General features: G+C 46.3%; 1 protein-coding gene across 10 annotated transcripts in view; it reads left to right on the top strand.

Annotated features, from left to right (window-relative positions):
- The window catches only part of PC (pyruvate carboxylase), a 328,935-nt gene that overhangs the window by 214,483 nt on the left and 100,776 nt on the right, over window positions 1–13,676 (top strand). For all 10 annotated transcript variants that reach the window (XM_061606807.1, XM_061606797.1, XM_061606799.1 and 7 more), the window contains one exon: window positions 8,395–8,577. In XM_061606807.1, the coding sequence (XP_061462791.1) occupies window positions 8,395–8,577 (183 nt within the window). The remainder of the gene's footprint in view (window positions 1–8,394; window positions 8,578–13,676) is intronic.

The following is a 13,676-nucleotide window of genomic DNA, read 5'->3' as shown; positions in this document are numbered from 1 at the left end:
CTGTCAACAGCTGTTAGTAATACCAGTTAGCTACCAGCCGCCTCTAACTCTAGTGATGTGAACTAAAGGGGAACTTCCAACCTCAACAGTAGTGTAGCTGCTTCAGAGTTGTGGGCCCTCCCCAGCATAACATGCAAAACTAAACATACGAAGCAGACCATTTGTCCTAGCCTGCTTTCTACCTGAGAGCCTTTCACTGGAGTTGCCATTGATCTCGCACACTTCCACCCCCTGCTAAACCATTCCCAACGCTTGAGCTCAGTTAATAACGTCTGTTTTCCCCCACCCCCACTTTCTTTTGTCCATCTGGGCAGGAACCATAAGTCCCTGCTTTGCAGAGCCCTCAGGTACTAACTCTATGGATATAATTGCCCTGGCCGAGAGCCAGAATCTTTTAGTTCATAGATTCTGTATACCTATCAGGTATTCAGTTGGTTCCTGCCTTGTGATGAGAGCCTGTCAAAGGGTCTGTCGTCCAGGCCATTTCTGTAGCTCAACAGCTCACCAGTGAGCTCTTTTGGTGTCCATCCAGCTGCTTCCTCATCCACAGTTGGGCTGGACGCATAAGAATTGCAAGCCTTTGCTGCCAGCTTGCCTTCCCTCAAATACACACATCTATCCCCAGCCTTTTCTAATCTGCTGATCCATATTTTTATGCCAAGCAGAGAGTGCTGAGGAAAATTGACTTGGCTTTTTATTATCTCCCCCAAGATGGAAGGGAAGAAAACAGCAACTAAGCTGGGTCTTCTTGAATGGCAGCCAGGCACCATTGGTCAACCCAGCTTGCAGATCACAGGAAACCAAATAGAATCAGTGAGCAGGAGACATTTACACTTTTAATTATCAGAAGAGACAGTCTCTGCTCCCACTCTCTCCCTGCATCAACCAACCCGGACCCTGCGTTCTTCATCTCAGGCCCTTCTCCATGTGCCCCCTCCGAAGTAGGTGCGGAGGGTAACAACACAAAAAATGGGCCTTTTCAGTGGTGGCTCCCCACTTGTGGAATGCTCTCCCCAGGGAGGTACGCCGGGCACCAACATTATCTATTTTTAGGTGCCAGTAAAAGCCTTTCTTTTTTACCTGAGCTTTTGGCCCTTAATTTGAAGAGCTTTTGGTATTAGTGGCCACTTTTAATGTACAGGTCTTGCAAGACCTGACTTTATTTGTACTTACCTGTTTTTACGTTGTGTTTGTTATTTTAATTGGTTTTAATCTTCTTGTTGTTTAATTGGTTCTTAATCTTCTTGTTGTAAGTCACTTTGGGTTGCTTTGCAAGGAAAGTGGTGAATAAATATTAATATTAATAACGATAAGGAAAGCAGTTTGAAAGCTTCTCTCCCTGCACCCCTCCAAAAAATATTTCAATGTGCTACTATTGTTTAGAAGTATTCTCTGTCAGCCAAGATTCAAATGCTGCCATCTCCACTCAACGCACCCTGAATTTTGCATCACAAGAAGTCAGTTCCTGCACTCAAATGAAATCCCACATAGAATAAAATGTCCAGTTTTCTAGGCTGAAGAAGTTCTAAGGAGTTGGGGCTGGTGAATCATACAGTCTTAGAGTTGGAAGGGATTAAATGTGGCCCTCCAGGCCTCTCTATCTGGCCCTTGGAATTCTACCCAGGCCATGGCCCTCACTGGCTCTGCTTTGCCCCCCAAGTGTTGTCCCCCTGGCTAAAATATGCCTTTGAATTCTGATAATGTCTCTTGTTTGTCTGGATGGAGAATAGAGATGGACTTGTGTGTTTGTGCAGAAACTAGCCTATTGTACAAAGATACAATTTACATTAATTGCGCCACCAACATTTGCTTCTGACCCTGCCCACCACTGATAATGTGGCCCCTGGAAGGTTGCCCAAAAGGGAGTGTGTTCCTCAGGCTGAAAAATGTTCCTGACCCCTAACCTAGTCCCGCCCCGTTCAATGCAAGATTCAGCTACAGCATCCCTGGCAGGGGGCTGCCCAGTCTCAGCACAGGAGAGCCTGTCATCTCATAAGGCAGCCTGTTCCACTGTCAAACCATTAGCATTTCACTATGTAGCTGGTGTCTGCTTCCCTGCAATTTCCATCCATTTACTTGTCGTTGCTCTGGAGTGCTAGAATTCCGCCCAGTTCAGATTTGGTACCAAAATATACATTCATTCGCTTATTCTCTATCATTGCAGATCAGATTTTTATGTAGTGATATTCCGTGGCTATTTTTGAAAACAGTTTTTAAAAATTCAGTGTCTAAAATAACATATTAATATCGATATTCTATTGATATTTCCTTTAATGTATTGATATTTCCTTTAATATATCAACATTTCCTTTCAAACTATTGATATTTCATTTAAAAATATCAATAATATCAGAGTGGTGGAAAAAAAGGATCAGTAAAAGAAGCGACTATCAGACAAAGAATGAATTCGAATCGATACCAGCCTGTTAGGTTGATGGATTGCTTTCGGACCAACACTAGCCAACAGATCCCATCCCTACTCTGGAACAATGGGGAGAAAGTCTGCCACATCTCCTGCATGACAACTCTTGAAATATTTGAAGACTGCTATCATGTCTCTCCTTAATAATCTTTTCTGCTCCTAGATTTTCCCCCCAGACTTCTAACCACCCTGGACACACTCCAGTTTATCTTTCTTACGTGGCACCAGAACTAGGCACAGTGCTCCAGATGCAGCCTGACCAGCACAGAACAGAGTAGAAATACTCATTCTCGTCATCTGGGCACTCTGCTTCTGTTGGTGCAGCTGAAGATCGCATGCGCTTTTTTAGCAGCTGCGTTGCACTGCTGGCTCATGTCAGCTTGTGATCAGTGCACCTACATATTTTTATATGTGCTGCTGCCAAGCCACATCTCCGCCATCCTATAGTTCTGCCGTTCATCTGTTCTTATTGTTGATGCTGCTGTTGTTATTTTGCACCTCAGTGCAGGACTTTTCATTTATCTCTCTTGCATTCCATCTTGTTGGTTCCAGCCTGTCAAGTTCATATTGAATCTGGTTTCTATGGTGCTAGTGTAGTGGTTAGAGTGTTGGACTACGACCTGGGAGACCGGGGTTCGAATCCCGACATAGCCATGAAGTTCACTGGGTGACCTTGGGCCAGTCACTGCCTCTCAGCCTCAGAGGCAGGCAATGGTAAACCCCCTCTGAATACTGCTTACCATGAAAACCCTATTCATAGGGTCGCCATAAGTCAGAATTGACTTGAAGGCAGTTCATTTTTTTTCCAGCCAGTCCTCCAAGCTTTGTGCCATCTGCAAATTTGATAAGCATCCCCTCTTCACCCTCATCGAAGTCATTACGAGGTTGACTAACACAGGGCTGAGGACAGAGCCTTGTAGGCCTACCTCCATGCTGACACAGAGCCATTAACGAGCACTCGTTGGATGCAGTTGTTGTTGTTTAGATTTCTTACCTGCTGGTATTCAATTAGCTATGGATCCGATTTACAGTAGGACCATCCAGTCCACATTTTAACAGTTTGCCAGCAGTGATATTTGGGAAACTGTCAAATGCTTTGCTGAAATCAAGATGCACTACATCCACAGCATTCCCATGATCTCCCAAACTACTATGGATGTGGAAAAGTCCATACCTCAGCGGTGGAGCTCCTACATTGTGCTCGGAAGGCTCCAGGCTCCAAAGGATCTTGGCTAGCAATGACTAGAAACATTGGATCACAATCTTTGAATTCAGAAGGTGCTCAGTTCAGTATCCAGGCAGATTACGCCTGAGATGCTAGGCCAAAGTTGATGCTAGACATGGTTTCATGCTGTCTAGAACAGCCTCGTATAGGAGACTGGTTTGCTGTTTTCCCGACAGCAGGGCTCATACGCCTCTTACAGCTGCAAGAGAGATTCAGTAGGTGGTGTTTTCCCCCATCGCTGCATCCGTATACCAGAGGAAACAGCACCTGGTAAATTTCTGCCCATCATACTGCAATTTAAGGCACAGGAGCCTTGCCTGAGAAAAGAGGTGGCAGTCCATAGTTGGAGAGATAGGTGGAAATATCTGGATGCTACATACCCAAATGGCCTGTATGAAAGATCTGGTGCAGAGATAACATTAGCCATTTCCTAACCATAGTTAAGAGATCAGGTGGAGGCCACGGGCTCCTCCCCTCCCTCCTTCCCTGCCCACACAGATTTTCCCTCCTTTCCCTGGTTGATGTTAAGGGGGGCGATGCATTACATCTGCACCAGTACTGACCATAGTTAGGTTACAAACCAGGGTTAGAAGCTGATTTGGAAAATGTGAGGTGCACAGTTGTGCTTTAAAGCTAAGCTGGGAGTGGGGAGGTTGCCTGGGGAGGGAGCTCCACAGCTAGGATATCACCTGTGTTATATCTGCACCAGGCTCAGCTGTACTACACATTTAAAGCACTATAATACCATTTAAACAGTCATGGCTTCCCCAAAGAATTCTGGGAACTGTAGTTTGTTAAAGGTGTTGAGAGTTGCTAGGAGACCCCTCTTCTCAAAGAGCTACAACTCCAGAGTTACCTAGGAAGAGGGACTGATTGTTAAAACGCTCTGAGAAGTGTAGCTCTGTGAGGGGAATAACGGTCTCCTAACAAATCTCAGCACCCTTCCCAGGATACTTTGAGGGAAGTCATGACTATTTAGAAGTGGTATGATACTGCTTCAAATGTCTAGTGCAGATGGGGCCTGACTTTCCATGTTATGAGAAGGGCCATAGCTCAGTGGTAGAGTGCCTGCCTTGCATGGAGAAGGTCCCAGGTTCCGTTCCTGGCATCTCCAGGTAGGACTGGGCACATCCCCTGCCTGAACCTCGGAGAGTTGCTGCCAGTCAGTGTAGACTTTGTTCTGAGCTAGATGGACCAAGAAGCCCGCTGGCTTTTCTAATCCCATTTAAAGCCATCTAAACTAGTGGCCATCACCTCCTGACGCATTCCCAAAGTCCCCACCCCCATATTACATGATCCATTTTGGAGGAGAGTCCTTCCTAGGTCACCTCTGGGTTATAAATCCACCCGGATGGGGCAAGATAGCCTTGTGCAAACCGTTCCCCAAGCTCTCCCCTATTAGGACGTTGAGAAGGTCTGCGTCTTCGGAAGAGATGAGGCCCTTTTAATCCTACTCTGCCACAGAGCCCCATTAAAAAGAATTTGTAAGCAAAACTTGGGTCCTGCTCCAGTTCATATGACTGATTTATTGGCTTCATTAGTCAGAGGGGAAAGATCGAGGTTGCCAGCGTATGATTTATTCTGGCTGCCGGCAAGGCCGTTTACCAGCCTCCTGACTTCCTCTGATAACAAATTCCTCCTTCTGTTTAAATAAGAAAAGAGGAGAGATCCACAAAGATGTTTTTGGTCCCTGCCTAGCCCCTGGAGAGCCATAACTTTCCCGTGCTTCTGACATGCCTCTTGGGTTGAATCTCAATCAGAACAGCGCAGAGGCTCAAAGCCCAGATGCCTGAACCTGCCAAGGGCCTTGTTGAGGGAGAAGCATCAGCACCCAGAACCAGTTCCTTGGCTTGAGGAGCAGAGTGCCCTGGTTGCAGTTCATTCTTAAAACCAATTAGGCACAAAAGAAGATATGTTTCGCCCGTATTACATTTTTTTCTGATTTAGTGTTAATGGCATGTCAGGCACTGTACAGATGAGCCAGTGTGAACACAGGTTCTACTTCTGCTATTGCCTGCATGGTGCCCCTCCAGATGTTTGGGTTCCAAATACCCATCAGCCGCAGTCAGCATGGTCAGAAACCTTGGGAATTGTAGTCCAACAACATCTGGTGAGTCACAGGTCAGCCACCCTGCTGTATGGAAACTAGGGATGGGATCCATTGGCCAGCGCCGGTTCGAAAGCATTCCGTTGACCTAACAGGGTGGCATCGATTTGAGTTTGTTCTGTATCCGCTAGCTGATGCTTTTAACAATCTGTGTGGTTTTTTTGCTCTGAAAAAATACTGATATTTTGAAGTAATCATTGATGTTTTGAAAGCAAATACTGATAAATTATCATTCTTACTATTGATGTTTTAGAGGCAGGTTGTTGTTTTTTTTAAGTTTTTTTAAAAAAAATAATCATGGAAATTCTCTACATTAAAATCTGATCCTCGGCGGCTGAGAATAAATGAATTAATGGAAAATTTGGTACCAAATCCGAATCGGGCTGAATTCTAGCACATCCCTAATGGAAACATGATCAAACTCTCTGAAAGCCAGCTCCTCTTGTTCCCCTGCAGGCACATCACAGGAATGTGTTGCCGAGTTCTAGGCCAGCCGTCACCAACCTGCCGTCCTCCACATATTTTGGACTCTTGACGTTCCATCTTGGCACCAAAGCCATACAACACTCCCTCTCCCTGTGTATGTGTGTGTGTGTAGAGATAGGTTGACATTGGCTTCCCCAGTGAACAAGAACGTGCTTCCCCTGGAAATTCACCAGAGTTCAGGCATGAGCATTTCCAGGAACATCTGGCATGAGTGGAATTTTGATGCCTGAGTTTATGCATTCATTCTCATATTTTACATAGTGTTCTCTACCACCCTTTTTTATAAAGAAAACATGGATTTTCAGAACTGTGTTTAAAGCCAGGTTCCATTATTCAGTATGACTTCAGGCATGTAGTAAGCCAGTGTCCAGTCTTGCGGGTGAGCAGCCATCTCTGTAAGAAGCAATTCCCAGGGACTGATTTTAACATTCCAGTGATGTTACACAATCTGGCACATTGTGGGTTGCAGTATTTGCCTCCGAAGGGCCTTGTCACATCAGGTTAAGATTCTTGTGGACCAAAGTGCAGTAGGAGTGCTGTGAAGAATAGATATCTCATCCTCTTGAAGCATGACTCTTTGGAGCGTGTTCCCTTTCTGTCTCCCACAGTCAGCGTTGGTCAGGCCATCTTCTCCTGCCAGGGCCTTTTCCAGAAAAAAAAAAAAAGGCAGCTTATTCTCCCAGGTCTTAGAGGGGAAAAAATGGAACTGATTAGAACTCTCAGGATGGGGGTCTCATCCAGCCCACCAAAACACATTTTTCCTGGCTGCCTAAGGCTCCACTGATTTGTGGTAAAAATAACGGTAGGCACAGTGCTGGGAATGCAAAGCACCTCCGCCCTGGTCAAGAGGTTGATCGTTTGATGAGCGGGGAGAGGCTAATCACTCCCCTCGCTTAGCAGATCTGCACAGTTGGTCTGGGGGACCCTGTGTGTGCCGGTGTAGTGTGTCCTATGGGGAGGAGGGGTGCACACAAGAGTGGCCCCAGAAGATTGGCTGAAACTAACCAGGGGTTTCAGCCATTTGGCCAAAAAATGGTTAGTCACCCCTGGATTAGGAATGCACATTGAAACTGACCACAATGGCGTCCTGCACAAAATAGAGCAAGAATGAGGGTTGAACAGTGATCTCCAGCTGCTGGAATCTCTCACACTGAGGAATTTGCTTCTTGTGGGGTGAAAAGAGAAGATTGATAGATTAGTGTAGTTAATCTGGAAGTGATCATAGCTCAGTAAGAATAGTCTCTGCGTTGCAGGCAGAAGGTCTCCAGTTCAATCTCTGAGTCTGAACATAAAAAGGTAGAAGGAAATAATCCTGGAGACCCCTGCCAGACAGAGTAGTAGTAGTAGTAAATCATTATCATCATAGTAACATTGTTTTTATTGATTTTTAATTGCAGTTTAATTAAGAAAAAAGCTGTCAGCTCACATTTAACATAACATCTGTATATGCATTTGGTTTAAACATATAGATCAATATATGCTGTCCAGATATGTATCCAGACAAAGTTTGTGTTTATAGAAAATATGCTCAAATATAGCAAGAGCATTTCGATCATCAAACCATTGCGTCATAGTTGGTGGGTATTTACTTTCCAGGCTCAAAGTATAAGTCCCTTAGCAGCTATTAGGGCACATAAAGTCCATTCTTGCTGCCCTGCCATTAGTCTCCATATAACAAGAATGTCATTTCAGAATGCATGGATATCTGCAAAATGCAAGGATTTGCCAATGCAAAGTTAATAACTTCAGGCCAAAAAGAAAATATCACTGGACATGCCCACATCGTATGCCTTAATGAGGTATTTCCAGCATTGCTCAAGCATCTATCTGAATTAGACACACAGACACCAGTGCCCATCATGTTGCTGTGGCTGCTGCAAGCGAGGCTCCAGCAGCAATGGGTGACATAGTTTTCCCAGGAGACCTGACTTCTCAAGCTCAGATTAAAATCAAAACCAGGGAAGAATTTTAGGTGAGCATTATGAGCTACTGAGCTTCCTATTCTTGAGCCAGGAAATTTGACATCTAAATCATGAATAAAACTATGAATAATCACTTCTGGCAGAAATGGAAGCCTACATCCATCCATCAGTCAAACAGTATGCATTACTTTCCAAGGACATTCTTTATGGACCTCTCCTCCTCCTTCCCTAGGTGTTCCGGAGTGGCGAGGGCATGGGGATCCGCCTGGACAGCGCCTCTGCCTTCCAGGGGGCCATCATCTCCCCACACTATGACTCCCTCCTGGTGAAAGTAATTGCTCATGGCAAAGACCACCCCACAGCAGCTTCCAAGATGAGCCGGGCCCTGGCGGAGTTTCGAATCCGTGGTGTCAAGGTAGGAAAGGCTCAGATTTCTTTCAGGTTTCCTTTCTTGTTACGGAAGAGAGAATGTGTGTGTTTTGGTATTATTTTTGCTAGAGACAGCTGACCTGTTTGTGCTTCTCCTTATAATAATACATTTATTTATCCATTTGGGCTTTTTATTTATTTTATTTTATTTTATTTATGTATTTATTCTGAGTTTATTCTGCTCTAACAAGAAGCTCCCAACACCATCTCATTAACACTCTGGCATCTGTGTTGAAGGGGATCAGGCCAGAGTTTAGTAGCAGGGGGCATGTGTTTTGCATGCAGAAGATTCTGGGTTCAGACCTCAAATCTCAAGTATCAAGGCCCCTCTCTGATCCAGCCAGACTCTGAGGCACCCACACCCATTTAGCCCAGACCTGCCTCCTTTGATAATCAGCAAATCTCCAGGGCAGCCTTCCGCAACCCAATGCCCTATAGATGTTTTGTACTGTGATTATCATCAGCTACAGCCAGCATGGGCGATGTTCAAGAGCGATCGGAGTTATAATCCAAAAGGTCTGGGAGGGGAACCAGGTCGAGGAAGGCTGTTCCAGGGTCTCAGGCAGTCTGCTTAACAGAGGTCTGCTGGGGATTGAACCTGGGACAGTATGAAAAGTGCAGTCTCCACTGCTGCAGTCACATGTGGCCTTCTCCACATTGCACACAGGAAACTGCCTTCTCTGAGTCAGAGCACTGATCCATCCATCACAGCAGTACCTGTGATGTACCAGCAGAACTCTGGCAGCAAAGCTCTTTCCTGGCTGCTATAGATTCTGAAGACGGACTTTCAGGCCTTGTGCACGCACAGCAGTTGCTCTGCTGCTGAGTGACAGATGTAACCTGGAGAGTCCACTTCCCACTGAGTAGCCACACTTTGGAGTAGTGATAGTGATCCCATTTGACTGAAGGGTGGGTCATCATGGATCCCAGGGTGTTACAGAGATTAGTTTGGCCCAGCCTTTGCCAACCTGGTGACTTCCAGATGTTTAAGATGACAACTCCCACAGCCACGCCAACTGAGATTGATGGGAATTGTCACCCAAAACATCTGGAGGGCATCAGGTTTGGCAAAGGTTGCTTTGCCCTGTTCAGTTTGCCAATCAGCAATGCCCATCACTGTCCTTGGAAGACCTTCCCCTCCCCTGACCATCTTTCCTCCATGGGGCTGAAGCAGCCAGACGATCCACCTCCACTGGGCTGGATGACATCAGTAGGGTTTGTTCCCGTACAATGATGCCATACGGCGCCTCAGTGCCAGGGGAGAACCAGCCACCTGCCATATGCTTGTCTGGGCTGGGAGGAGTTGTTGCTCGCTGGCATGGCTCCACAGCGTGAGGACATCTGCCCATGCCTTGTATCCCAGGGAACCTGCATCAAGGATTTTCATGTGATTGACAGGGGAAGAGAAGCTGCACACTCCTGATTCTGCTTTGTTGCAAGACTGTGCAGCTGTGATTTCCAACTGCTCAGGCAACACTACAGAAAAGGAATCTGTCACATGTTTTTCTTTTGCTTGCAGGCCGTACTGGCTGAAGGCTTTGAGACGGCGGCCCCAGGCAGGTCATTCTTAACCCATGAGAGGCGGAGCATAGAAAACAAACCATTTAGGTGTTTCGTGCAATGTGAGAATAGCAGCATCGACAGGGCAGGGGCCCTTCTGCCAGTGTAGCCATGCCAGCAAATGCCCAACTGTGTGGCCCTGTTTCCTGAGTTACTCTCCTTATGGCTAAGCTTGCTTGCCCCTCCCACTCTCCTATCAGGACCAGGAAGAGAATCAGGGGAGGGTGGTGGTGAAGTGTCAGGCCTGGGACCTGTCTAGTTCTGGGACCATCCGTTGCAGAGGCTGAGGCCGACACAGCAGGTGCTCACCATCTAGGGCAGAGTCAGGAGGCCTAGTCACGGACCAGAGTGGCAGAGTGGAACAAGGGAAGAATATTGTGTTGCCACAACTAGCTGCTCAGAGTGAAGCCTGGAGCAAGACGTTCATGGCTCTTGAGTTGATACACAAAGCCCTGGACAACTTAGGTCCAGGATACCTTAAGCACTGCCTGAGAGCCCTAATATCCCAATTCGAACACTGAGATCATCCAGAGGAGCACTGTTAGTTGTCCCTCATGTTACAGAGGCCTGACTGACCTCAGCCAGAAGTTGGGCATTTAGTCCTGCCAGTCCTGTACACTCTTTCAGCAGAGATTCGGCAGGCATCCTCACTTTTGACTTTCAGGCGTCTGTTAAAGACTTTTTTGTGCCGACAGACCTATGTACCTGTTTAAAATGGTTTTTGAATAGTCAAATCATTTTAGTGACTGTTCTGTATTGCTTTAAAATGTTTTTTGTTGCTGTACACTGCCCTGATATTTTGTGAGATAATGGTATATAAATACTTATATAACTAGTGAACTGAACAAGTCCCGTAGAACCAGCCTTTCCCGGTTCCTTCGGTCATTTGGTCTGGCTGGGCTGACTGTCTCTAGCCATGATAGGGGTGGCACAGCAGGATAGGAAAAAACAAGCCAGCAATGCCTGTGAGCCACCTTGATGGTGCAAGAGGAAAAGGCCCTGGGCTTTGCTGCTTGAAAACCGGGTCCAAGTCACCTGGTGTCCTCTCCTCCAGCACCATAGAGGAGGGGAGGAAATGCATAGGTAACCCTTACCACCACATTTGAGAGGGAGGGTGCTGAGCAGAATTTTCACTGGTTGTAACTGCATCCCGTCTTTAGCTTAACCAAATAAATTCTGCAAAATAACTAACTAGTGAATTCAGCAATTTCTTCTTCTGGCAATAGGGATGGAGAGATCAGTCTCTTTCCACTGTGTGTTAATTTCACATGCGTTTGCATAAGTCTGTTTTCTGCATTTCATTAACTTTTTAAAGTTGGCAGGAACATTTGTGTTTATCACAAAATATGTATTTAAGTACATGTTTTATTTCAATGTGTGTTTTGCTAAACACATTTTATCCTATAATATGTGGGGGTATATGACACCCACCACAGACCTCTTTTTCAGGGTGGCAGGGATCCATACCTCAGAGGACTTTGCCTTTTTTAGCTATTAGGACCACTCCAGACGTCCTTTTCATTGTGCATTCATGATGATTGGTGCTCATGACAGTATCAGGGAGGTTATACACCAGAGAGGGCATTTTCGATTGTGGCCCCCACCCTCTGGAATTCCCTTCCTTTTGACCTTCGACATGCCCCCGCCCTGATGGGCTTCCGCCGATCCTTGAAGACCTGGCTATTCAGGCAGGCCTACAAGATTTCTGGGGTGGATTAGTTTTTATGATGTTATTGATTGGAAATTGGTTTTAGATTGATTATTGATTATTGTTTTGATCTATATATTGTATTCTATTGTGTCATTGTACATCGCCTAGAGTGGCCATTAATTCGGCCAGATAGGCGACTCACAAATAAAATTTTATTTTATTTTTATCATTATTATCCTTCTTTCAATACTGTTTGCACCTGCAAAGGTTTCAGGGTGGATGTATTGCGTTGTTTCCAGTCAATGCTCCTCCCGTAACTTCCTGCTGAACTCCTATAACTTTTCATACCACAATGTTCTGGGTGGTTGTTGCTGTTTGTCCCGCTTTAGTTGTGCCATAGTTTGCCCCTCCAGATATGGCAATAATGCAATAACGTTGGGGAAGGTTCACAGAACAACTAATGAAGTGGAATGATGTGTGGACCGTCCAGTACGAATCCACCACTAATGCACAATGACTGTATCAATGACAAGTTGCAAAATAGACCTGCAAAAATTACAGCAATATGGAGGGCCCCACATGTGTTTTGGGGTTCTCATCACACTCACTGACATCCCTCTAATATGCCCCTTCCACTGGCCGGTGGAGGGGCCTGCCTGACTATCCTCCCCCCTCCCCATCCATGTGTGGCTGTCACTTCTTGCCTTGTAGAGGCCCCATCAGCTGCTTGCTGCCAGCAGCCAACAGGAAGGAAACAGTAAAGGCTGTCTGGCAGGGCATAGCCCATCTCCTCAGCTGCTGCCAGACAGCACTAAGGGAAGGAGGAGATGGTTGGCTCTGCTGAGCAAGAGCTCTCCTTGCATCAACTGAGGTACCGCTAGGCAGGAAAAGGCATTTGAGGGTCAGCTCATTGTTGGGCTCCAGAAGGAAGAATCTGCCACCTGTGCTTGGCAGTGAGGGGCTGTGGGGAGGCAACTTGTGTTAAACTCTTTGTGCAGTTTTGCCCCTGATTCTTCTTGGAACATGTGTCGAGTGCATATGTGGGTTTTTTCCTTGGGGCAGCCTTTGCCAACCTGGCACCCTCCAGATGTTTTGGACTCCAACCCCCATCAGCTGCAGCCAGCACAACCATTAGAGTCCAAAATCTCTGGAGGGCGCCAGGTTGAGGCAAGCCGTGCAAAGATGAGCAAGAAGCTGTCTTGGATTACAATTGTATAAATGATATGAAGAAGCAGAACTCAGATTAGCAGAACTAATGCAGACGAAGGGGTGGGGCTATGCAGACAAAGGGGTGGGGCTATGCAGATGAAGGGGTGTGGCAATGCAGAGAGGAGGAGACTGACCTCTCCACGGGGAGAGAGGGGCTCCCTAGGAGTAACCAGCAGGTGAAATGGCCCTGAGGTCACCCCTGAACTTTCTTCCATGTAAGTGAGTGGCTGTTGTTCATTCCAGTGGGGAAATGTACCATTCACAATTATGGCAAGCAATCCATAGGATAGATAATATTTTTTTAAAAAAATCTAGTTAAAGCTCATCAGAGAGGAGGAGACTTGGAGTGTTCCATGGTTTGGAAAGCTCTCCTCTTCACCCCTAAAAAAAAAAATCTACCTACTAGGACTTTGGAGCAAAAGAGAGAAAGGTGCAGAAATTCACTGTCCTAACACACAAGTCCAGTACTGCCTTCAGAAGGAAAAGGAGGACACACACACACACACACGACTGTGTCTCTTTGGTACAGGCTGGACACTCCATGCCAGCGATGGAGGGCTGCCCCCCCCCAAAACAGAAGACCAGGCCCTCCCTTAGCCTGTGCGCGGCCTGGGGCAAAAGCATAGTTGGGGGCCCCCCCACATTCTTTCTCTCTTTCAAACCTC

Source organism: Rhineura floridana, chromosome 22 (assembly GCF_030035675.1).
Source record: "Rhineura floridana isolate rRhiFlo1 chromosome 22, rRhiFlo1.hap2, whole genome shotgun sequence".
Taxonomy (NCBI): domain Eukaryota; kingdom Metazoa; phylum Chordata; class Lepidosauria; order Squamata; family Rhineuridae; genus Rhineura; species Rhineura floridana.
The sequence above is the reverse complement of the archived record's forward strand: the minus strand, read 5'-3'. Positions and strand labels throughout refer to the sequence as shown.